This window comes from Zootoca vivipara, chromosome 1 (assembly GCF_965207765.1).
Source record: "Zootoca vivipara chromosome 1, rZooViv2.hap1.1, whole genome shotgun sequence".
In the NCBI taxonomy this organism is placed as follows: domain Eukaryota; kingdom Metazoa; phylum Chordata; class Lepidosauria; order Squamata; family Lacertidae; genus Zootoca; species Zootoca vivipara.
In genome coordinates, this window is record NC_142582.1 from 27974687 (window position 1) to 27999366 (window position 24680).

Genomic DNA, 24680 nt, shown 5'->3' on the forward strand with positions numbered 1-24680 from the left:
AGTTATTAGGCGGAAAAGCATAGTCAGCACTTGGCAAGGTGCTTCAGAAAAATTACCGTATTGATTTGCGAATCTCCAAGAATCTCAATATAAACTACTTCATCACTCCATAGGATAAAGACAAGGAATAATCCTTTGCCTGCAGTCCTATATACACTGACATGAGATTAATCTCCATTAAACCCAAGTATTGGGTTGCACCCTTTGGTTTTTTCATTTCCAATGGGTTCACTTTTTTGCCACATTTCCAAAAGGCTCAAGTTAAGAACAGAGTATGCATTGTGCATCATCCTGTGTATTTGTTTATCCATCTGTCCAGCACTTTTTTCCCTTTAAAAAAATGTTTAGGGGTACTCTCATTTTCCTACTCATATTGAACTATTGCCCCTCAATGAGGCCAAACTTAGATTCACAAAATGTTTAGGGATATGCATCCCCCTGCGTCCCCCCCAGAGAAAAAGCACTGCAACTGTCTACGTCTCTATGGAGAGGCTCTGTGGATATTCTGACCTGAATAAGTGAAAGATATTGCCAACATTAGGGACGCGGGTGGCGCTGTGGTCTAAACCACACAGCCTAGGGCTTGCCGATCAGAAGGTCGGCGGTTCAAATCCCCGCAACAGGGTGAGCTCCCATTGCTCAGTCCTTGCTCCTTCCCACCTAGCAGTTCGAAAGCACATCAAGTGCAAGTAGATAAATAGGTACCGCTCTGGTGGGAAGGTAAACGGCATTTCCGTGCGCTGCTCTGGTTCTCCAGAAGCGGCTTAGTCATGCTGGCCACATGACCTGGAAGCTGTCTGCTGACAAACACCGGCTCCCTCAGCCTATAGAGCGAGATGAGCGCTGCAACCCTAGAGTTGTCCGCGACTGGACCTAATTTTCAGGGGTACCTTTACCTTTTATTGCCAACATTGAAGAGTCCATGCAAAAGAGGCCACTTCTCACCTTACATGATACCAAATCCAGGCTTGCAACCAAGGCCAGATTTAGGTTTCATGAGGCCCTAAGCTACTGAAGGTAATGGGGCCCTTTATATGTCCAGTTGTCCTTTGTCAACAACAAATGGTCACTGTTTTTTGTGTTGAATACATGCTGTAGGGTAATTTGTGGACCTAATAGGTATCTAAAGCCATTTTATTTGTTTTTTATCTTTTATCTTTTGGAAACGTACATCCAGGGTTTTTTTTCCTTTAATTTTTTTTCGGCCCGCAAGAGAGTGGGTCCCTAAGCTATAGCTTGTTTAGCTTATACATAAATCCGGCACTGCTTGCAACCATAGCTGCCAAGTTATCCCTTTTTAAAAGGGATTTTCCCTTATGCTGGATAGACTTCCTCGCGAGAAAAGGGAAAACTTGGCAGCTATGCTTGCAACCACCTCAGCAGAAGGCAGAGAGATGCAGACAAGCCTATCTATCAGACACAACTACATGTACAGTATGCTACATATGGAGGAAAGGGACTGTGTTTCTTGTGTGAGCATTTTTTTTCTTTACTGTACATGGATAACAATGCAATCTATATTTTCAAAAAGTAATATATATATTAGACTCCATTGAGAGATCCATTAGTGTACTTCTGTGAACAGGAAAAGGAGGAGGAGACAACTTCTGTTAATTTCCTCTTCCTTTTCCTGCTCCTGGAGCTTTCTAAAAATCTGTTGGGGACCCTTTCAATAGAGCTTTTTGTTTGGCCACAGTTGTTGAACTTTTTGGCAAAATAGCAAAAAATACTTGCCATTTTTAAGCTATTTTTATGGATAATCAGCTGAACCGACACTGGGTTGCCATACGTCTGGATTTTCCCAGACATTCCGCCGATTTCCGCCTGGACACTGCTGCCGACGGCGGTATTTCGGATGTATGGCAACACTACTTTCAAACAACATGGAAGTGGTCTACAGGGAAAAAGAGAAATCAAAGAAGAAACCACTTCTATGGAAGCATTTGCTGGGTTGAAGCCCCTTCTATGAACATATGGCTCCCTTCTGTTTGTGGAAGAGCTTCATTGGATCCAACCCATCATTTTATAAAATGGATCCAACCCATCTATTGCTGAGGTCCTGCTTGCAGATTTTGCACAGCCATCTTGTTAGCTACTGTGAGAACAGGATGGTGAACTAGATGGGCCATTGGCCTGATCCAGCAGGCTTTTCTCATATTCTTATTGAGAGAGTTAAACCATGAGCTTGGATTTGGATGACACGCTAACCAAAGCTTGGTTCAGCTTGATGTGGTGGAGATCAAGCAGGATCAACAACTGAGACTTTCTTTCCTGGAACCCACATATTTAGTGTGACCTGCAGACCAGACCAGTGTCAATAGGAGGTTTGCCGAGCTCTTCATTTTTTTACTTACAGTAAAACAGATCTAAGAGAAACTTGGACAGAAGGGAATGACACAAAAGTTTAGAGAGCCCTATGTGGCAAAAATGCTACATTATTGATGCTCACCTTACTTTGTCTGTTTTATTATTTAATGCAGCACTTGGCCTTTTAAATCCGAAAAGGCACAGTTTTACATCATGGCAATGAATAAATAATGTAACCAAGGAATCCTTCCTACATCTCATGGTGTAATTCTATAAGTGAACATCTGCGTTGTTATAAGTGCCTGTCTGAAGCTGGGAATCCCTCAGAGTTTGGGATCTCCATCCAGCCGCAGATCTTGGGGGGGTCTCAAATTTCAGCAGTGACCTGTACGACACCAAAAATCGGCACCCTTCTGCTTCTTACGCTCCATTGTAAATCAGAGTTGTGGCACCCCCAGGGACTTGGCCAGTGCAACCAAACCAGTTGCACTCCCCTAAATCCACTTCTGCTCCCTCTCCAAATGTGTTGTCTGTTATACTTATTTATTTGCCACCTTTCCTCCAAGGAGCTCAGGCCAACATATATTGGTTCCCTGTCAGGCTTCGGGGAATCCCATTCCTTTCCACAGTAGCAGCCAAGAAGCAGAGAAACAATAAAAGTTCTTACCACGTAATTTATTAACATTCACACAGAGAGAGAAAGGAATGCAGTCTTCCCTAAATAATGGCATTGCTCCAAGTAAAGTCCCACCCCACCCACTACATCTCTCCTATTCTGTGTCAGCTAATCTGAGCTTTCTGCCCCTGAGCTCTCTGTTCTACTACCCTCAGTGCACACCTGGTCCTGGGAGGGGGGGGATCAGGAATGCTTTCCAAAGACACTGTGTCAGCTGTCTCTCCCCTGGTGCTTCTTCTTCCTGCTGTTGCTCTTCCAGGTTCTCCCCTCTGCAGCCTCTGAACTATGTCCTTCTGCAAACCACTGTTCTAAATCTATACTGGCCTCCTGTTCTCGAGAAGGTTCAGGAGAAAGGGGTATCCTGAGAGGTAGATTAGGCTGAGCAATTGTGACTGGCCCAAGATCTCCCAGCAAGCTTCATGGCTCAGTGACGATTCCAGTTCCCAGTTCCTGCCCAATAATGATGCCACAGTGGCTTTCAATACTTAAGGCAGGGGTGGTTGATTTGTGGCCCTCCAGATTTTGTTGGATTGCAGCATCCCTGACCACTGGCCATGCTGGCTGGGACTGATGGGAGGGATACCATGTTCTCTATGCCTGATTTAAGGGTTTGGATACACAGAACTATCCGCACCTGCAGTTTCAGAGCAGACCTTAATATTCATAGGCCATAGCCTAGCTGAATAATATTCATTGTCAAGGATTCCAGGGAAACTACCAAGAACCTTGCTGCCTGTAGGTGGAAATGACTTCTGTGAGCTATAGTAGTAGACTGTGCATACTTGGGACTCAAAGCCTCTTTAGACAGGTAAAGAAAGTGAAGAAATATATTGTAAGATTACCAGACAATGTGAGGAGTTTGGATCATCCAGGCCTGGAATAAATAATAGGGATCTGTTATGAAGTGTGCAGTTTTCACACAGACCTGCAGTTCTCATATGCAACCCTGATACCCATTTTATAACCTAAACATGACATCAGGGCATCTAGTCAGGAAAATGATGCTGACTAGAGACATTTGCTTGTTCCCCCCCAAAGGGTGGTGATTTTGTGGGGCTTTGGGGAAGTGCTAAGGCAAGCAAGAATCAAAAGGAAGGAGGGAGACTTCAGGGCAATGCTAGAGGGAAAGAGGAGGTGTGGGAGAGGAGGATCAACCAAGAAAGAAAGAAGTTAGGAGCACAGCAAGGGAGAAGAAATAAAGCAGATCAACCCTGCATCCTCAGAAAGAGCAACTTGATTGGGCTTGACAGCAGAAGATAGGGGAAGGGGGAAGAGTTAAGAAAAATACTGACTAACTCTCCAGAAAGACTGAGATGACATTGGAATAAAAAGACAAAAAGGATAGGGGGAGTTGGTACCTGTCCTTATTTCTGCAAGATATGTTTGATGTGGAGGTGTGATAGAGAAGGGGATGAGCAAAAGAAAAAGAGTTCCTGTTCAGGGAAATGAGGGCTGTACAATCCCCAGTTGCTAAGGCAAAGAGCAGCCATTTTAATGCCTGAGATGGCATTAATGAATAAAATGAAAGCAAAGTCTGAAACCCTCGTCTTCCTCTCTTATCAAAGTACAGCTAGGTTAAGAGGTGAAGATCCTTTCCTTCGTGATCTAGCAAAAAGAAAGTAAAAAAACAACAGTAACTCCAAACATAGCTGTCAAACACTTCTAAAATGGGGACTTAATTTTCCAAAGTAACAGGTAATCCAGGAAGGGACACAGGAGGCCAGGGATTAAGTCAGAAAGCAATAGGCATACCTTCTTCTTTCTTCTTTGGCGATCACTCGTATCTGAGTAAGATTGTCTTCCATAAACACGGTTTAAACAATGGGTCCGTAAGTGACTGTGGAGGCCAATTCTGGATCCACACGTCCTTCCACAGTGGGGACATTGGTTTCCGGGTGGGAGTTGATCACGGTGTGGATTTGCCCAGTGTGCCTTCCTCTTAGCACATTTCTCTCTTGCACCCTGTGTTCGAGAGTCTTCAAAGTCCACAACACCTTTGGTAAAGGATGTTCTCCAACTGGAGCGCTCGCAGGCCAGTGTTTCCCAGTTGTCAGTGTGTTTATACTACATTTTTTAAAGATTTGCTTTGAAGGCAGTCTTTATACCTCTTTTGTTGACCACCAGCATTACGCTTTCCATTTTTAAGTTCGGAATAGAGTAGTTGCTTTGGAAGATGATCATTAGCATACCATAGGGATAATGACTACATAGCACATAGGCAGCAATTCAGAGCATAAGCTTCTCTGCTCCTATATCTTTCTATGGCTGGAATTTCAGCCTTCCATTCCATGCACTTAACAAACCTGGATTTCCCCAGACATTTTAGCAATTTTCTCCTGGGCACTGCTTCTGATTGCAGTATTCCAGACATGTCCAGGAAATTCCAGACATGTGGCAACCCTACTGTTTGCCTGATCAACAAAGCAGGATCTTCAGCTGGCTGTGCCTTTAGTCACCAGCATTTAAGTTCTCCAGTTCCAAGCCAATGGGAGATACTGAGCTGGAGGATCTTGTGCTTTTGCTGTTTTTGACTCCCAAGACTGTTCTGATATCTATTTGTCCTCTTCCCAACCCCCAACCCCCACTCACATTTAAAAGGTTTCCCTTAGCAGAACAGTATCCGTTAGCCTTATCACTCTTACTTCTTTCCTTCTCGGCACAAGCCAGTAAACAAGCCAGCTTAGCAAGATATCTGGGGTTGTGGTTTGCTTCTTCCTAACAAGCAAGCCAGGATTGCTAGCCAGCCTTAAACCAAGGTTATGAATCTCGGCTTGGTAGGGATCAAACAACCCTGTATTTGTTAGAAGAGCAAAGTGGGAACAACTGAGCTGAATCCATGCAATGCCTTATTAAGCAGTTTCTCATTTTTCCTATCATAAGAGCAATGTGCCACATCTTTGCATCAGGCATCGACATTTTAAGGCATGTGTTTCTTAAAAAACACATTATTATATGCAATTTTGACTAATATGCATGTCTTGCAAGCAATGTTTTGCAATATAATGCATTTTTGTTTCTTAGTTTGACTAAAGCATGTGTTTTTATGCAAAAAAGGGGGGGGAGAACCCAATACATACATTTTTGGTACACAGTTTTTGTACTGAAGAACTTTGCTCCAAAATTTGGAGAATGAAATTTTCAAAAGTTAGCTGCATTTTGGTGAGCATATTGTTTCATGAAATGCAAGGTAGGGAGATTCCAAACCAAATTTCTCCCCCATCCCTATTTATGTCAATAGTCTTGGCTTATTGTTATGTGTCAACACTGGCAGTGGATCCATTGGTAGTTTTGACCAACTTATTGCATCAGTCCACCACCTGTAAGAAAAGAGGAGTGATGGCTAGATGGCCATTGGGATTCCTTTCAACTCTGCAATTCTATGAACTATCTCATGCAGTTACTTTGAACATTGTTCCTTAAAATGCACAGGACTGTGAATGAAAGGGCTCACACTGTCCTTCACATATGCTGGGCAACAGTCCAGGGTCCCAAAATGTCAAAGCAATGAAGCTGGCCTCTATTGCCACAATTCTGTACTGTCCAAAGCCCTTACGTATACAAGCAGAGTGGTGTTTGGCTGTGAAATCAATGTATTACATTAAATACCATCCATGTGGATCTGTATACAGTATTTATGATTTATTGAAAGGCAACCATTGAGCCAAATTCTATTTTTTGTGCATATCTCTTTGACATGTGCGTCTTTCCCACATTTAAGGTTAACTATAACTGATTTATTATTACCTTTTATTTCTTTTCTTTTTAAAAAAATGAATGCTATCTGTAAATTCAGTTTACTTGTATTTCAGATGGCAACAACCTTTCAAGAGGCTCATTTTCAGGTAATTCTATCCATTGAAATCCTATTTACACCACTTCTGCTTCTATTATTTCAATGACTAGCCCAGCTTTCCTGAGCACTGATTCAAAGCTGTTTCTTACTTACTGGATCTGAATACCTTCCTCTTTTCTATAGAGACTCGCCAAACCCAAAACATCCTACCAGCCACATATTAGATGATTGATAATCTCCCTGATCATGCAATTTGTTGCAAAAAAGAGAGTTTTTTCAAGCATGCACACCCAGCCTTCAATTTTGTGGGTCACGTTTTATGAAGGCTTAGATTCTGACATCATGTCCTACCCACCAAGTTTTTGGGACAACCAATTTTAATCTCACTTTTCTACATGGATGTATCGCTTGAAAACATTGTCCTGTGAACATCACATATATTGCATCAACAGAGTCATGATATCCAACCTGATACAGGTGTGTTTTTTTCATGTCAGAAAGAAGGTCCAGAGATTGTAACAGATTAAAGGCCACAAGCTACTTTTATTTCAATAACTAAATGCAAATATTCAGTTTAAATATTTCTGAATTCACCTAGTTGTGTCCCTTGTTTAAACCCTTTGCATTGAGGTCACTTATCCATGCCTCTTAAGGGGAACTTCTGCATTGCTCAGGTTTCCCACCCTGATCCTCCCCATCCTTATTTCATTCTCCTGTCTCTTAATGGTGAGGATAAAAGAAAATGAACCCTCTTATCCCACCAGGCTTAAGTGCCCATCGTGCAAGTATTAACAGCTTTAGTCCTCAAATCTGTCACCAAGATCCAAATGGCATTTGTTGTTGTTGTTTAGTTGTTTAGTCGTGTCCGACTCTTCATGACACCATGGACCAGAGCACGCCAGGCGCTCCTGTCTTCCACTGCCTCCCACAGTTGGGTCAGACTCATATTGGTGGCTTCGAGAACACTGTCCAATCATCTTGTCCTCTGTTGTCCTCTTCTCCTTGTGCCCTCCAGCTTTCCCAACATCAGGGTCTTTTCCAGGGAGTCTTCTCTTCTCTTGAGGTGGCCAAAGTATTGGAGCCTCACCCAAATCTATCTGTTTCATTGTCATGTATTGCATGTGATACCAAGCATGTATCTTAACCTTATCACACCATCTCCTTGAGTTCAATGGACTGCTGAGCTTTCCACCTGCTAGAGTCGCCTTTGTTTCAGGTCACTTGTGCTAGATGTGGCTTCCTAGCCTGCTTTTTTTTTTTTAGCTTGGCCCTGCTGGCCCACCTTGGCCACTCATTCACTCGATCACGCCTGCAGCATCTTTCACACGTCCCACAGCCATGTGAGAGACGCTTCCTTGCAGCACATGGTGCAGCAGAGGTGGAAAGTGAGAGGTTACACACACACACACACACACACACACACACACACACACACACACCTTTTCTCATCATACTTGAACCTGAATAAAGCTGAATGGCAGGAGAGTAAGAACAGGCAAAAAGGAAGTATTCTTCACACAGAGCGAAATTAAACTGCGGGGTTCACTAGTACACAATGTGATGATGAATACCCACTTGGACAGTCTAAAAAAATTGGATTAACCTTATCATGGAAGAAAAAGTTATCATTGACTAGTAGCCATCTATGTGGTGAGTGATAATTTGAACATAGAATAATGAATGCAGTATTCCCCATTGGTGTAAGGAACAATTGTATTTTGCTTAGCTAACATCTCCTATGTGGCCATCTAACAGTGGCAACTTCATGGTGCTTGAAGCTGTATCACTGGACAAGCCAAAACGATCCTCGGAGTGTTTCCCAAACTTGGGTCTCCAGATGTTTTGGACTACAACTCTCATCATCCCTAGCTAGCAGGATCAGTGGTCAGGGATGATGTGAACCATAGTCCAAAAACATTGCTCTAGAGGCATCATCAATACACACACACACACACACACACACACACACACACACACAATCTTCTGGATTTCTTTTAAGAATGTGAAATAATGGCACATATTATTAGATGTACTTAGAAGAATTTAAAAAAAATGGGGGGGGGAGTTTCCCTTCTGCGTGGGTCTGAAATGGATAAGGTCAGATGCTGCTTATTATTTGGTCTAGTCAACTCTGTTGAGACCAAGAGACTGTCCCTTGCTGAGCAGGTTTGCTGTATTGCTGATTCAATCCATATTTCTGAAAGAGGATTAGCAAGACTTGTCAAACACATTTGCCCTACTCATTATTTTCATGAGCATTTCATGAGATAGGTTGTGGGGTTTTTTGCTGGCTTGTTTATGCTATTTATAAAGGTAAAGGCACCCCTGACCATTAGGTCTAGTTGCGGACGACTCTGGGGTTGCGTGCTCATCTCGCTCTATAGGCCGAGGGAGCTGGCGTTTGTCCGCAAAAAGCTTCCGAGTCATGTGGCCAGCATGACTAAGCCACTTCTGGCGAACCAGAGCAGCACACAGAAACGCTGTTTACCTTCCCGCTGTAGTGGTACCTATTTATCTACTTGCACTTGACGTGCTTTCGAACTGCTAGGTTGGCAGGAGCTGGGACCGAGCAACAGGAGCTCACCCCATTGCAGGGATTCGAACCGCCGACCTTCTGATCAGCAAGCCCTAGGCTCTGTGGTTTAGACCACAGCGCCACCCGCACCCGCTATTTATAGGCCACCCTATAACAGAAATTATCTGAGCAGCCCTAAAAGATGAAAACAAGAACAAGTTTAAATAATTAGAATTACAGTAATAATGCAGCGATGAAAATACCTCCAAGCAGAAGATGCGAATATGATGCAAATGATGTCAATAGATATATAGAATGGATAAAATCAGACTATATAGGTGACAATGTCTGTCCTTTTCACATAAATTGTAAGTGAGCTCTGCCTATTTCATGTCCAAGAATAGAAGAGGATTTCTTTTTTTAAGAGAGAGACAAAAGTAAGTTGCTAATTGCCTTTACAGTAGAAATGAGCCACCTGTCAAAAGACAGTTCAATTAAATCAAAACAGAACATTGGAAGTTTCTTTTCCAGTTAGAAAAAGACTGGCAAAGATATTCATCTGGATTTCCCATTTCATTCCTGAAAGTATTAGTAGTGAGCCACATTCTCAATGGGTATCCTTTCCAGCTGAACTAGCAGTTAAGACAGCTAAATCAGCAATGCAGCCTTGCAGCCAAACATGGTTGTATTAACCTAGCGAAGCAGAAAAGACCATCTGCACCACCATGAATATTACTAAAATAGAACAGCAGCAGGGCAGGGAGGGAACCTTCTACATTTTCCATTGCAAAAATGCAAGGAAATGCGATGAATGATCTTACTTTATGGGCATGCACCGCAACTGATAAACAAAGAACTATAGTAATTGTCTGAGCTTTGATGTAATTAGCTTGCACAATTGATTTACAGACTGTTTTATAACTCAATTTCACGTGCATTACGAAAACTACACAATGACTTTAATGTACTTTGGTAATTTTCAGCTGTAGCCAGTTTGTCAAGCATACATTAGCTGTTAGGAAAAAGCTTCCTGGACAGCTCCCAAGATGCACGTCATTGGATCTATGGGTACAAATTGAAGACGGACAACTCCAATAGCTTTCTACCATGCCGTGTTTGTCTCTTGTTAAATGCTATGGAGTGAGTGAGTGAGTGTTTGTGTAGACAGAGGAGATAGAGGAGTGCCTCTGTCTCTGACCTGCTTACTACCTCTACACACTGTGATTATTGTTGTAAAGAACCATATGGACCAGTGGAAAATGTTCATGGTTTAGGTAGGAATGCAGATCCAAACATGCATCAGTCTGCAGTGTAGATAGATAAAGCATCTGCACAGAAATTGACATTTGGTATCCTGGGATTCTTATTCTCACTTGGGCACAGAGAGCGTGAATTTAAAGCATGCTCCATGGCTAGGAATGGATGAATCAGCCACCTGTAAAATTGGCATTTTTCTGCAATTTCTTCTTCTTCTTCTTCTTCTTCTTCTTCTTCTTCTTCTTCTTCTTCTTCCTCTTCCTCTTCCTCCTCCTCCTCCTCCTCCTCCTCCTCCTCCTCCTCCTCCTCCTCCCCTTCTTCTTCTTCTTCTTCTTCTTCTTCTTCTTCTTCTTCTTCTTCTTCTTCTCCCCCAGAAATACATGATTAAATATGTAATCTAAAATGCATTTTCCTCACCAAATATGCATTTCTAAATTCATTTGTTTCTCAAATTATGCATTGTAAAGTTTATCTTGATGAACTGCTCAAGCTGAGAACAGTGTCAGAACATTTAGGAAGTGTGAAAGCTGGCAGATACCTTCGTTCATGATGTGCAGATCAGGTCAGTTCGCACCTGAATTTGCAGTGATCGAATCCCTCAAGCACCCCTGTCCAAAGTCAACTATTCAACACACCCCACAAACATACATGGCCTTTAAAACTTGAGAGGGCAAAGCACTTGTGAGATTGGCTGCTACCTGGTAGGGTCCCTTGCTCAATGTAGAGCCAAAGAGCAAAAGGACTCAGGTAGCAACTCTGCCCCAGGAACTTGTCACACTGACTGGCAGTGGTTGCCCAGAGTTTCATGCAGAGGACATTTCCAACCCTACCTCGAGATGCTGCGGTTTGAACCTGGGACTTTCTGCATGCAGTTGCTCTGGAACTGAGCCACAACTCATCTTGGTGGTATACGGCCGGGAAATACAATTGTTCTTCCCCATCATTCATTCAGTGAACATGTGAGGAGTTGTTCAAAAACTCTTTATTTATTGCACATGCAGGGCTTCTATGGAATAGAGTAGTTGTACCTCATTTAAGTACAGTCATATCTCAGGTTACAGCAGCTTCAGGTTGTGTCTTTTCGGGTTGCGCTCCGCACCGAACCCGGAAGTACCGGAATGGGTTACCGGAATTTTGTACATATATAGGATTCCCTGAATCCTTAGACCTCCCCCCGCCCCATCAGGATTTCCATTGCAAGTCTTTTCCTACTGCATCTTATAATATTTATCCAAATTTTGTTTATATCCCATTTTAACCATAGGTTTCATACATTACAAGTGTTATATCAGTCCTGCTAACGTTTTTAAATGTTGACAGTGCTCTTTAAGGTAGTCTGTAAACTTTTCCCATTCTTTACTCAATTTCTTGTCTTCTTGGTTCCTGATTCTCCCGGTCAATTTTGCCATTTCAGCATAGTCCATTATCTTGATTATCCATTAAGTATTTTGTTTCGATTCAGAAGGAACACAGATTTTGCCATTCTGCTGTTGCAGGAATTTAAAAAGCGGTTCCTAAACTGGGCGTTACCTTCACAGATAGCCAAAATTAGAAGAAGCAGGCTTCAAGTGAAAAGCTAGGTCTTGATTGAATACAAAGGTATGTAGGGTCCTGAAAATCTAAGAGAGGCTACAAAGTGGTGTACTGTACAGTGACATGATCTAAGCTAACATGTGATTACAAACAACCAATCAAATGATTACAACAACTTTCCCATAGCAATCAGACCCCATAGTCATCATTCTAAAGCAATCAGCTGTTTGTTATGCTCTTTTGACTAGACTACCCCAACTTTTTGCCTCTGTTGACCTGACTCCGCACCCCAAACCCAGCAACAGAGTAGTGGTGGGCAGGAGAAGTAGAGGAGCTGGGGAATGTGAGAATGAGTGCTGGGCAGCAGTTGTCTTCTTCTGAGGTGCTTTCTCACAGTGTTGAGGGGGCAGCCCTCTCAAACATTTTATTGGGAGGGGCAAAGAGACCTGGGCCCCTAGGAGTTGGTGCCCTTGTATCAGCATGACACTGGAGTACCAAAAATGTCTAGCTGAGGACCAAATTAGCTATGAGCTCCTCTCCAGGCGCTCATGGGCAGGGCCATCTTTACCTGGGGGTGCAAGGGGTGTGGGGCCCTCAGGCGCAAAATTCTGGGAGGCACCAAATGTATACCTGCTGTATACCGGTCCCTCTTGATCAGCTTGCAGTGAAAAGCAATGGAGCGGAAGTCCCCATCCCCCTGCTTTGTCGCTCTGTAGCGTCAAATATTCCCAGCGAGTCAGTAAACAAAAGCAGTGTTTTCCGTTGCTTCATTGTTACAGGTGAGCTCAACAACTTTGAGTTTGACCCCCCCTAAAAAAGGTCAACAACCTTGGCTTCCACCTTCCCCCCAAAAATGTCAACAACTTTTGCCCCTACCCCTAATTCGGGGGCGCTGGGCAGATCTTTGCATCCCAGTGGCGCATATGCTAAAGATGCCCCTGCTCATGGGCGTAGTAAGGCATAGTTTGGCTTACTGTGTTGTGCCAACTAGGCCACAGGGTGGATGGCATATTCACTTCTGTGAACTCTCAGGTACAAACCCTGAGAACTTGGGGGTGTTGTGGGAATGGAAGCAGGTTTCCTCACCCAGGGCAAATACCCCCAGCTGAATTATTTCAGCCCAAACTGAGCAGTTTGTACCTTCATCGCTTCTGGTTGATCCCTTCACACTTCATCTTTCCTCTGCAACAGATCCAGAAAACATACATTGGGGTGAGTTGAGTGGAGTGGTGTGATGTGATTCAGTTCCCTAGTAGAAATTATGCATGGAGTGACAGTTTGCCGCTATGGATTTTGGGATTTGTAGTCCCAGTTCCCAAAGGAAAATAGGTTCTACGTGAATTTAAGTTTTGGAGCCCTTGGGGCATTGGGAGGTGGTGGAGGCACCACACAGCCGTTTTGAGCATTTGTACAGTAGCAAGTGGGCCAGAGGGGATGTGTGGGTTTTCCCTGCTTGTGAAAGTCATGCTGGAAATTGCTCCCACTCCCACTCATGCACCAAAGTTTCTGGGTCAGGGCATAAATGTCACATCTTTTCCTTCCTTCCTTCCTTCCTTCCTTCCTTCCTTCCTTCCTTTTTGTGTGAAAGAAAATTAATTAGAATTGTAATCTAGTCCAACCTGTTGCAATGCAGGAATCTTTTGCCCAACGTGGGGCTTGAACCCACACCCCTGATAGTAAGACTCTCATGCTGTACCAACTGAGCTATTTGTGTGGGAGCAGATACACTACATTATAGGTTGTCTTTCCTAGGGGCTCAGCTTTCCAATTTAAAGCTAAAAACAAACATCAGAAATATTAATTAAAGCTGCAATCCAGCATACACTGGGCCTTGAACTCAATAAGGCTTGCACTGGAGAAGGCATGTATAGAATTGCACTGTAGGTATTCAGCCACGACACAGACCCACATTATTTGTTGAAGGACATGAGCAGCAACTTAATCTAGCAATCATACACCTCTGTCTTTGTTTTTGTTTTTCCAGGGATGCATCACTTTATTGCACTGCACTGCACAGGCCATTGGTCCTGTCATTTCTTTGTAGTGGATATTCTTTTGTTCAACTACAGAGTGTCAGCATATGAAAGAACAAACATTCCCTCATCCCATCAGAATGGGGGCCATACCTGCCAAGTTGCTGTCAGAGAAATAAGGGACCGGGCCAGAAATAGCAGACCGGAAGTAGCGCTGCCGCCATTTTGGAACTGGGCGGAGCATGCTCAGAAGTGACTTTTCATGCTGCTCCGCCCAGTTCCAAAATGGCCGCCACACAAGAATAAACCGGGGGGAAACAAAAAAATCCATTTTTTTCAGCTAGGAACAGCTGGAAAAACGGGGATTTCCCGGGGAAAACGGGAGACTTGGCAGCCTTCTCACCCTCAGGATTATGGGTGCCTGCTGCCATGATACGGGCTCCTCCAAAAATGGACACAACATATATATTTTACTTTTACTTTTAGAAGACAACTGAAGACGGCCCTGTTTAGGGAAGTTTTTAATGTTTGATGCTGTACTGTTTTTAATATTCGGTTGGAAGCCGCCCAGAGTGGCTGGGGAGACTCAGCCGGATGGACGGGGTACAAATAAATTATTATTATTATTATTATTATTATTATTATTATTATTATGCATTGTGTGTGTGACATCACATACAATATGTCCAGGCGTGTGCATGTCATGTCGCATGTCTGCATTGTAGCGACTCCTCTTCCTTCTTCTCTCCGCAGCCAGCAAGGAACCCTTTTCTCTGGCGAGGGGCTTGGACTAGGAGGTAGAGAGATTCTGCCTCCAAATCTGAGCCCCCACCCCCAGAAAAGGGTGCCTCACTGTCTGGCTGCATTGCTTCTCTCTCAGAGGCAACACCACGCCAGCTGGCTGGCTGCCTCTCTCCAGCTTCGCTCATTGACTTTGTGGGTGCCCAGCCCCCACAATTCTCTTATTTTGGGTGCCCAAGCACCCATGGCCACCAGGAGTTGGCTCCTAAGCATCAGAAAATTTATTTTGGTGACTGGTGGTCTTTTAAAGCTCCCTTACACACACACACACACACACACACACACACACACACACCCAATGCTTTCAGAACTCAGGAAGGGGAGTTTATCAAGTAGTTTGGGTGACTTGGTGTGTGTTGGGGTGGTGTTGTATCTGCAGCCTTTGCACAAAAAACTCTGCAAGAAGACAGGTTGTTTACGCGCACAATGTGAATGTGTTCCCCTGTGGATTGTGGCATATGTACCGATCTGCTGATCTCTGTTTGATAGAGTGGTCTCCTGTTCAGACATAGCAAGCGTACCATTGGATTTCAGCGACTGATTGTTTATATATACAGTATATATCTATATATATATATATATACAAAATTCGGCACTTTCCTTTTTCTACTTAGGCAGAATTTGGGGGTTCAAGATACCCGGGCTGAGCCTCTTATCATACCGCAAGCAGTCCCTGCCGCAGGAAGATCCTGATGCTGTGATTGTGGACTCGGCAAAACGCAGCAACGACTCCATGGCGATGAAGCACTTCAAGTCCCCAACAAAAGAAAGCTGCAGCCCTTCGGAAGCAGACGACACCAAGGCGCTCATCCAGCCAAGCACATGTTCGCCTCCAGTGAATATATCAGGACCCCTAGACCATTCATCTCCAAAACGGCAGTGGGATCGACTATACCCAGATATGCTCCATTCCACTACAGGACTTACCCATGCCCAGTCAAAGGAAAGCATTTGCAATATAAGGAGAGCATCTTCAATACAAAACATAGAGGGGTTTAACATCCATCCCAAGAATGTGTTTCGGGACCGGCATGCAAGTGAAGGTATGATTTCTTTCTTTTTTTAAAAAAAAATCAACACCTGTAAATTGTGACCGTTAAATGGGATGGTTTACATCGTTACTCAGCTTATTAGGCTTTATTAGGGCTTATCCACACTTTTTCAGGCCGACATCAGCCTTTTAACACTCCATGTCTGAGCTTTGGAGTTTTGTGTGTGTTGCCCTGAGCTTCCCCCGCAAAACCCCGCTCTTTAAAGCTGAATAGGAAAAAAATGTTAATTGAGGTTTTCCATGGATTAACGTCTGCTCCGATGGAGCTTTAAAGAGTTGGTTTTCATGGGGCGCTCGGACATAGAGCTTTAAATCGTGGACCGTGCCTGGGAAAAGCGGAGGAAAGCCAATTGTGGAAAAGCTACCCACTGTATGTTAGAGACTGACTCCTTGGATCTTTTGCTCTCCAGTTGGTTTGGTGAATAATGTTTCCTAAAAATTGGCTGCCCTTCAGCTTAAAACAAGAATAATTTCCTTGCAGCAGCATGGGGAAATCATGCTAAAACTGACAGGAAAATCAAAATAAACACAAGAAATAAAGAACAGAATAAAACAGCAATTCTGCCATGGATTTAAAATGTGGGCAAACAAAGAAACAAACAAAAGTCTGGCTGGCTAGCTTGTAATAATAAAATGGTTTCTTCCTAGTACTGAAAGTCCATCAGAGTCAGTCAGGGCTGACCCAAGATGGATCGTATCTAAGGCCAAGTGATTTTGGCACCTGAGGCAGTAGATCCCACGATATACTCTCCCTGGACATAGCTCAGTTGGTCAGAGTGTGGTGCTGATAATGCCCACGGTTGCAGGTTCGATCCCCATATGGGGCAGCTGCATATTTCTATATTGCAGGGGGTTGGACTAGATGATCCTCAGGGTCCCTTCCAACTCTACAATTCTAGGATTCCATTAATTGTACCTGAAAACGAAAAGGGAGGCAGCACAGCTGCTTAAGCACTGCAAATGTTATGTTGTGAACTGCCTTACAGGTACGGGGGAGTATAAAAGTTTAATGAATTAATAAATAATGGCTTCTCCCTTCCCAGTCCCCATTAACAGTCCTAACTGTAGTTTTCAAACTTTCAAAGTCAGCTATGGATATGACACATGATCCTGGTCTACTACAATGCATTATATAATATTTTATAACACATTCTACATTGGTCTACTGATTTCATGGATCCTGAAGTGGTTACAGAGTGGGGCTGCTAAATATGTGTAACTGGCTGGATCATGCCCATCATCAGTTTGCTACAAACACAGGCCTGGATTCAGACAGGTTTCAAGCAGTAACTTCTCAAAACAGTATGCCATCATGTCAGATATGAGAGTTTCTGGCCTGAAGGCCCACTTACCCCTCCCTCCCCCTGTGTTTAAGCACAAGTGCTTTCCACTACACAGAGATGTTTGGATCTCACCCATTAGCAGGTTCCATTAAATAAAAACGTATGTTGGGGTAACAGTTTCAAAAAAAAATATACACTTTCAAAAATAACCAATGTTGAGTCTTTGGATATAGAGTTTATGGTTTTTCCCCTCTGCTTTTCTTTACTCTGCTGAATATCAGACAATGGCCGTAATGTCAAAGGTAATGTAGACACGTACAATTTATTGTCCAGTGCTTTCGAGAGCCCCATTCCTTTGGCATGTTAACTTGCCTGCTATATGAAATGTACAAATGCAACATTCTCGTGCTGATCTCTATTGGGCTGGGCACATGGTAGAAATTTTGCTTGGTGGATGCATCACGATTCCCTTTGCTCTCACCACGAAATCATCAGCCATCAACAAAAGCTCCGAATGGTTGGGAGGACTGTGGATATGTTATTTTAAATCAGCGTGGTTCAGTGCATCGGTCCCAGTTGATTTTAACAGGAGAGTTGAACATGTGCTTAATGCTGCCTCCCATTAGAATCAACGGGGCTTAAAAGTTCTTAGCTTTTGCTGCCTGTTTATATAGATGAACTTGGTATGCTACCAATCTTATGTAGGCAAAAATCAGACACCTAAGTTTCCAAGAGATGAACTTGCAAAAGTACTTTAAAAATTGGCTCAGAGTGATCCTTAATAGCAATGGTAGATTTAAAATCTAATCGTGTTTTGCTTTTTACACGTCAAGGAAATTAATTAATAATAATCTGGACCCTTGTGGCGTTCTTCACTTATTCCTCTTTTGTCTCCTTAAAACTAGTTTCACGCTCCTGGATGGCAGGGGGTATGGTTTAAGCTTACTGTAGTCTTAAAATGTGCATGCATGAATTCCATTTGCAATTTCACGCAGAGAGCATTCTTAATCACATTCAGTACATTCTGGAATTGGTCCTTTTCACCAGGACACTGAACCTAAAAGACAACCAAACAGAACCTTTTCTACATCGGTGTATACAATTTGGATCCACTTCATTATGCTTTTCTTAACACACCTTCTTAAAAATAAAAATCCTTCCAGGACAAAGGCATCACTCAACTGAACTAAACAATTATATTTAGAGCCTAGATTTGGGAGCCGAGTCAGGAAGTGGGGAGGCGGGGCAGAAAGAATTCACAATTCCATGCATGTTGTAGAAAGTTTGTGTACTCGATAAAATGTCTCCTGTCGAAAGTGCATGGCCTGCATGAGCCAAGATCCGTAAGCAGCACATCGCTACTGGTTTATGAAGCACACACATTTGCTTCTTGTGTCCATCAGCAGTGGTTTAGATATAGTATAGTGCTATTGCGTAAGTGAAGTGAAGTAATATTTGTAAGTGGGTGTTGGTTTTAAAGTATTGTACTTTTGTCTGTGTTCTTTTTAAGCAACTGTTATGGGGCTGCGGCAGGGATGTAAGAAGGCTGCAATTTCCGTTCTGACTCATAATCATTACAATCAGCACTGTTTCCATTCGGCTACTAATCTGTTTCCACCAATGTTATGTTATTTGTCTCATGGACTACTATTTAACTATTTAAGTTACATAAGTCACTTAGCTTTTGCAACTATTTATGTAACTTATGTAACGGGCATTCATTTCAATATAAAGGAAATGTCAAAACAATGTAAATAAGTTCATTGATTATGTATTGTAATTAACAACAACAACAATGTGAACAAGTATTGATTGCATTCACTTCACCGATTTCTATTCCTGACTACTGACAAACATGTGAACTGCAGTCATTTCTATGCTCTGTTCCATTTTTGTTGGCATTCCTAGGCTGTAATAGAAGAGGAGCATTGGCCCAAATCAGGCAGAATAATCTTGTGAGTGGACTGCAAGATTACTGTACTTGATTTTGAGCAATTCCTTCTTCCCACGGAATGGCAGTCCCACATGGCACAACTCACAGTGTTCCTCTCCAACCCTCCAAACAAACTTGAAGGAGAGGGGCTGTAGGGAGGAAGGTTGCCAGAACATTTGCCTTTGGCTCAGGCAATGTTGGATCCAACCCATTATTTCCAAATGGACATCTTAATCCATTAAGTGTTTGTTCAGTTGGTGCTCGGAGAGCACAAACGCTGATTAGAAGAAACTGTGCTGTGTGGCTTTTCTCCCCGATCTCGACATCTAGGTACAAGGGAAGTATGTATTTGTCACAGTTTCCCTCACCCACAACAACTGTGGATCAGTTAACAGAGGGAGATTGTTCACTCTTGAGCTTCATGGCTAAAGGGGCATTTGAACCTAGTCCAACTCTATCCATTACCACACCACTGACAGGTGCCCAAATGCCACAGAAGGAAGCTAGTCAGGATCAGGTCCACATGGGAAAAACAACTCTGTTTTTCCCATAATGCAGTACAGTGGCCATTGAAAGATGCCCAATCAGTCTTCTCCTCACTTGTGATCCACAGCAAGTAGTATTCAGAGACATACTGCCTCTGCTACTATATATAGCAACGTGACTAGTGGTCACTGACAGACCTATTATTTTGGTGCTGTTGTCTAATCTCCATGGAATGCTTCTGGATTGACACTGCATATAAAAGGGTTCCTGTGTTCCTGCCTTTAAAAGCTCATGATAATCTGAGGGCTCATCCATGTCTCAGCCTCTCTTCGCTGCTGAATCGGAACAAACGGCAATCAGTTTTTGCACAGATTGCTGTTCGTTCTGATTCACCAGTAAAGAGCGTGTTTTCCTGGGGAAAGCTGTGAGGCAAATGAGAAACTGCTTGGACCCATGCCGTGGAAGAACGGGACAAGCGGAAAACCTCTCAGACCCATTCTTTCTAGGCACGGAACAAGCGGAAGTACAGACCTCAGTGTAGCCTGGGATATTTGAACTTCTTCAAAATCTGCCTGCAGCAGTTCACAATTTCTTCTTGCAACCTACATGCTTGAAATGGATCAAGTGTTGGCAGGTTCTAAGCCAGAAGGCTAGCATACTGGGCCATTAAGTCTTTTACATTACAGGCATGGAATTACCTGTTTGGGGCTGCAATCCAATACCCACTTACCTAGGAATAAACCCCATTGAGCTCAATGGGACTTAATTCTGGGTAGACACGTATAGGATGGCAGTGTTAGGTGCCGCTTTCTGTAGTCCCTCAATATTTCTTCACAGAGTTATGTAATACTGACACCCCACCCTCCGGCCTCTCATTTTTTTTAGGTCCTTTTAACCATATCAAGTCAAGTCTATTAGGATCTACATCGGATTCAAACCTCAACAAATACAGCACCATCAACAAGATCCCCCAGCTCACTCTGAACTTTTCCGATATAAAAAATGAAAAAAAAAGTTCATCGCCTCCATCTTCAGAGAAAACAATTATTGCACCCAAAGTGAAAGACAGGACACACAATGTAACTGAAAAGGTTACGCAGGTAGGATATATTCTTTTATATAAACTTCAGAGTGGTTCTGTAAAATTTGTATTAATGTGAATGGTGTTGTGGATTTCATTCCAGCTTTAGTCTTCAGACTAGTTCATGCATTTTGTTTCTAAGCAAGTCCTCTAGAAAACATTCGCATTTGTTCACATGCCTCCTTCACATTCTTTTATGCACCAAGAGAAATGAGGCTGTGGAGTGGGTCCTCTCTGAGGTTACATGGGAGGAATCCTTGCTCATGTAGGAATCATATGTTTGCATCAAGGTGCATGAAATTTTCTATGCCAGAGATGCCCCCAGTGCCTGATTACAGTAAACACTTTCATTTATATAGTTCTTCATATCTATCATCTCTGTGATCCTATAAGGTGAGCTCTGGACTTATGATCTTTCTTCTGCCTTGACTGTGACACTGGGAAACATTTTCATATGACTGCTATGTTTCTCTTCCTCTTCAAGAAATATATAGCTACTGGAGAAAGTGAGAGAAAGGGGACAAATTGGTTCTTTCTATCAACCAACAGCTTGAACCTAACAAAGATTTGTCTACTTTTTTTCAAATGATGCTCCAAACATTGCACTTTGTTTGACAGTTGTAAAATATTTTGAGAGCATAATTTGCAAACAGGCCATTGACCTAACACAGATAGGTCATTGGCAACATGTTCTCTTTTTTTTCTTACCAGATTTTCCCCTGAAATGGGGATTAAATGGGGAAAACATCAACTGGAATTTGGATGCCAACAACATTGTGTGGGCACAGCAAAAAACTTGCCAGCATGAAGAGTACTCATTCACAAGAAACACCCATCTGGAAGCACACTTAGTCTCTTCTCTGTCTAATTTAGAATGTCTTGTTGAACATGGAAATCATTTTGCTGTGTATTTGCAGGATCTACTTGTATAAGTTATGGTAGTGTAAATCCAGTTTCTCCCTCTCTCACTCACACACCCCTTAATGCTAGTGGGATAAATCAATGCCAAAATACGCTATTCCAATTCACTAGCTATTCCATATCAGAGATTAATGTCTTAAAGGGGGCGAATTGATCTACATTTAAATGAATAGCATAATCATTTACACATTTATACAAGACCCTGGCAGAATCAGTTTAGGACAGTCTGACTTGCCAGGAACTCTACAGCTCACTAAATTTAAAATTAAATTTGAAGTGCTCTCCAAGATGCCAAGAATACTTCACAGAATGCTTCCAGGGCAATTTAGCTCATGTTTCTATTCTCTTTATAGTTTTATAAAATTCTGGTCCTCATGCTCGCTTTACAACTACAGTATTTCTTTTGAGGATGAGAAAGAAACAAGCATAGAACCAAGGAGTGGTTTCCTTCCCACGTATAAACTTGTCTCATTCATCATTCCCAGTTTTTGTGTTTTCAGTGCCCTCGGCACGCTGTGTGTGTGACACTTTACAGAGTACGAGAAGACAGGTCTCTGCCCCCAAGGAACTTGGGGAAGGGTCATAGCTCAGTGGTATAGCATCTGCTTTGCTTACAGAAGGTCCCAGCTTCAATTCCCAGCATCTCCACATAGTGCTGGAAGAGAGCCCTGTCCAAAAGCTACCTGTCAGTGTAGACCAGGTGTGGCTAACCTTTGGCCCTCCTGATGTTTCTGAACTACATCATCTATGGCCATTGACCATTGGGAATTGTAGTTCAGCAGTATCTGGCAAGCCAAAGGTTTCGCACACCTGGTGTGGACAATACTGAGCTAGATGAGGTGTGTGAATGATCTGACTTGGCATCAGACAGCTTCCTATGCGACTGTGAACTGGCAGTCTATTCCATCTGCTTAGAGTTTGAGGAGCCCCTGAAATTTAGAGTTGTTCCCATTCTGACCTGACTGTTACGACCCACATGAGGTTTCCCCCATCACCCCGACTCTTTATCCTGAACCTTCAGGTTGCAGGTGATGGGAAAGACCTTCGCCCAAGACCCTGGACAATCACTGCCGGTTAGAGTAAGACAGTCCTGGGCTAAGTGGGCAAATTGTCTCATCTGATATAAGGCAGCTCCTTATGTTCACTCAGCATTGCATCCCATGGCCTTAAATGCTACACCTATTGGCAGTGACGGTGCTTCACATTTGCTCTTCGTCGTTCACTTCACTTTCCTCTGCCACATAAAGAAAATGTGGTGTCCCTTCCTTTTATTGATGCTGTGGCCTTGCCTTTGATCTTCCTGGGCAGAGAAAAGTTTGAAGAAATTCAGTGAAAAATATAGCAGTGGCCGGTGGGACGAATCAGGAGGGACATTGCTTACTTGGCTTCCCAATGCTGTGGTCACTGCTGGTAACTGAGAGGGTGAGAGACAATGTGGCAGGAAGGTCAACACAGTGCGAGAGCAGCAGCAGAGCCAATCTGACACTCCTGCCACTGCACCTGCACCGCACCAACCTCCCCTCTCAGTTATCAGCAGCATGCCATGTGGTTATAGAGAGGGGCCATGTAAGTGACACCCAGCCTACTGTGCCAGCTGCTAATGGAAGGAGAATACCAGTACATAATTTCAATTTCAAGGGAAAGAAACAAAAAGAAGCAAGTGAGGCCAACTGAACCGGTGGTGGGGTGTTCAGTGGATCTTTTTGATTTACCACAGTTCTCTCCCCCCACCCCTAATTTTAATACTACCAGATGTGCAAATATTTATCACCTGTCCAATCCAGTCTTCCTCACACAGCATTTGTTATTCCAGGTGGTAATTATTCAGTATGCAAATTTTCCAAATAAGGAATTCGCAGCACTGGTGATCTAGTATCCCACTGTCTGAAGATTAAGTTCTGTGAATTTATTAAGTTGTAAATGTTATCTGTGTTTGTAATTTTTGTTGATGTGTTTTAGTCGTGCAATCTTATGTGCCATTCCAAAAGGATTGAGTGTGTGCTTGTGTTGGCATGCTAAAATGGCTAACGGCTGGTGAATCCTAAATCAGGGGTTGTCAGCACATTGCCTGTGGGTCCCATGACACCCATGAAGGCCTTCATTGATACCCTAGGCCACAGACTCAAAACTTCCCATTTTTAAAATAAAAGTATAGCCTTACTGAAATGAAAGTTATAAAGCAAAATGTGCAGGAACCCTTCTAAGTAATTTCCGTGAGATTAGATAAACCAGCTTGGCTATCCCTGTTTTTAGCCAATGAATGAAGTCAGAGTTGTGGATGGTGAGTGACTTATTTGGGCACCAGACTATAGGAATCCCTGGTGTCCTAAAGAGCTGTTGTTTTCTCCTCCCCTTTAGTGTACTATTCCTGCATCTGTCTTATTTTTTAGTGGCTCCTGGAATCTCTGCCGTTTTTCCCATTCCCTTTTCCCTAGTAGCCAAGATGCATCTTTCCTGTGGTGGGTCTGTCTGAGTTGAGATCCTCCCTAGGCCCCTAGATATTATTTTCTGCAAATGATACTACGCAGTAATGTGGCAGGATGTATAACAATCCCCTCCCCAGATGGCAAATGCAAAACATAAAAACTTTGCAAAGAGGTCTGAGCATATCAGCTGCTGTGCAGGACCTAAAGCCAGGCACTCATGAAGAAATCAATGTATAGTTAAACTTGCAGCATAATGGCATGCATCTCTACTCAGAAGTCAGTCACTTTTGTTTAATGGGGATGAATGCCAGGTAAGTGGATAAAGGATGGCAGCCTAGGTTTGGAATTGGCATTTGGGAAAACTGGATTCTTGTGCCATTAACAGCTGTATCTCCACAATCAGAGCCAGCAGGACACAGCTGACATCCTATGGTAAACAGTGAGGTTGTCTGGGGTTGGGAGAGCACCATCCCTAATTTTGCTATTTTTCTAGAAAAAGAGGTGCCGGAACTCACCATGAACACCTCCTTTGTTCTCTTACGATGGCAATGGTGAGCAATCTGAGAGGTGCCGGAACTGATGGAAGCCATTTTGTGACTGGCACCCACAGCACACTCTAAAAATTCAGAATGCACCCACTGGTC

General features: G+C 43.1%; 1 protein-coding gene across 3 annotated transcripts in view; it reads left to right on the forward strand.

The window, feature by feature from the left end:
• Positions 1 to 24680, forward strand: part of KCNH7 (potassium voltage-gated channel subfamily H member 7) — a 257068-nt gene that overhangs the window by 164087 nt on the left and 68301 nt on the right. For 2 of the 3 annotated variants that reach the window (XM_088661039.1, XM_035132633.3), the window contains exons 4-6: positions 6793 to 6825; positions 15470 to 15898; positions 20494 to 20708. In XM_088661039.1, coding sequence (XP_088517165.1) covers positions 6793 to 6825; positions 15470 to 15898; positions 20494 to 20708 — 677 coding nt within the window. The remainder of the gene's footprint in view (positions 1 to 6792; positions 6826 to 15469; positions 15899 to 20493; positions 20709 to 24680) is intronic. The other variant, XM_088661043.1, reaches the window with a different exon arrangement.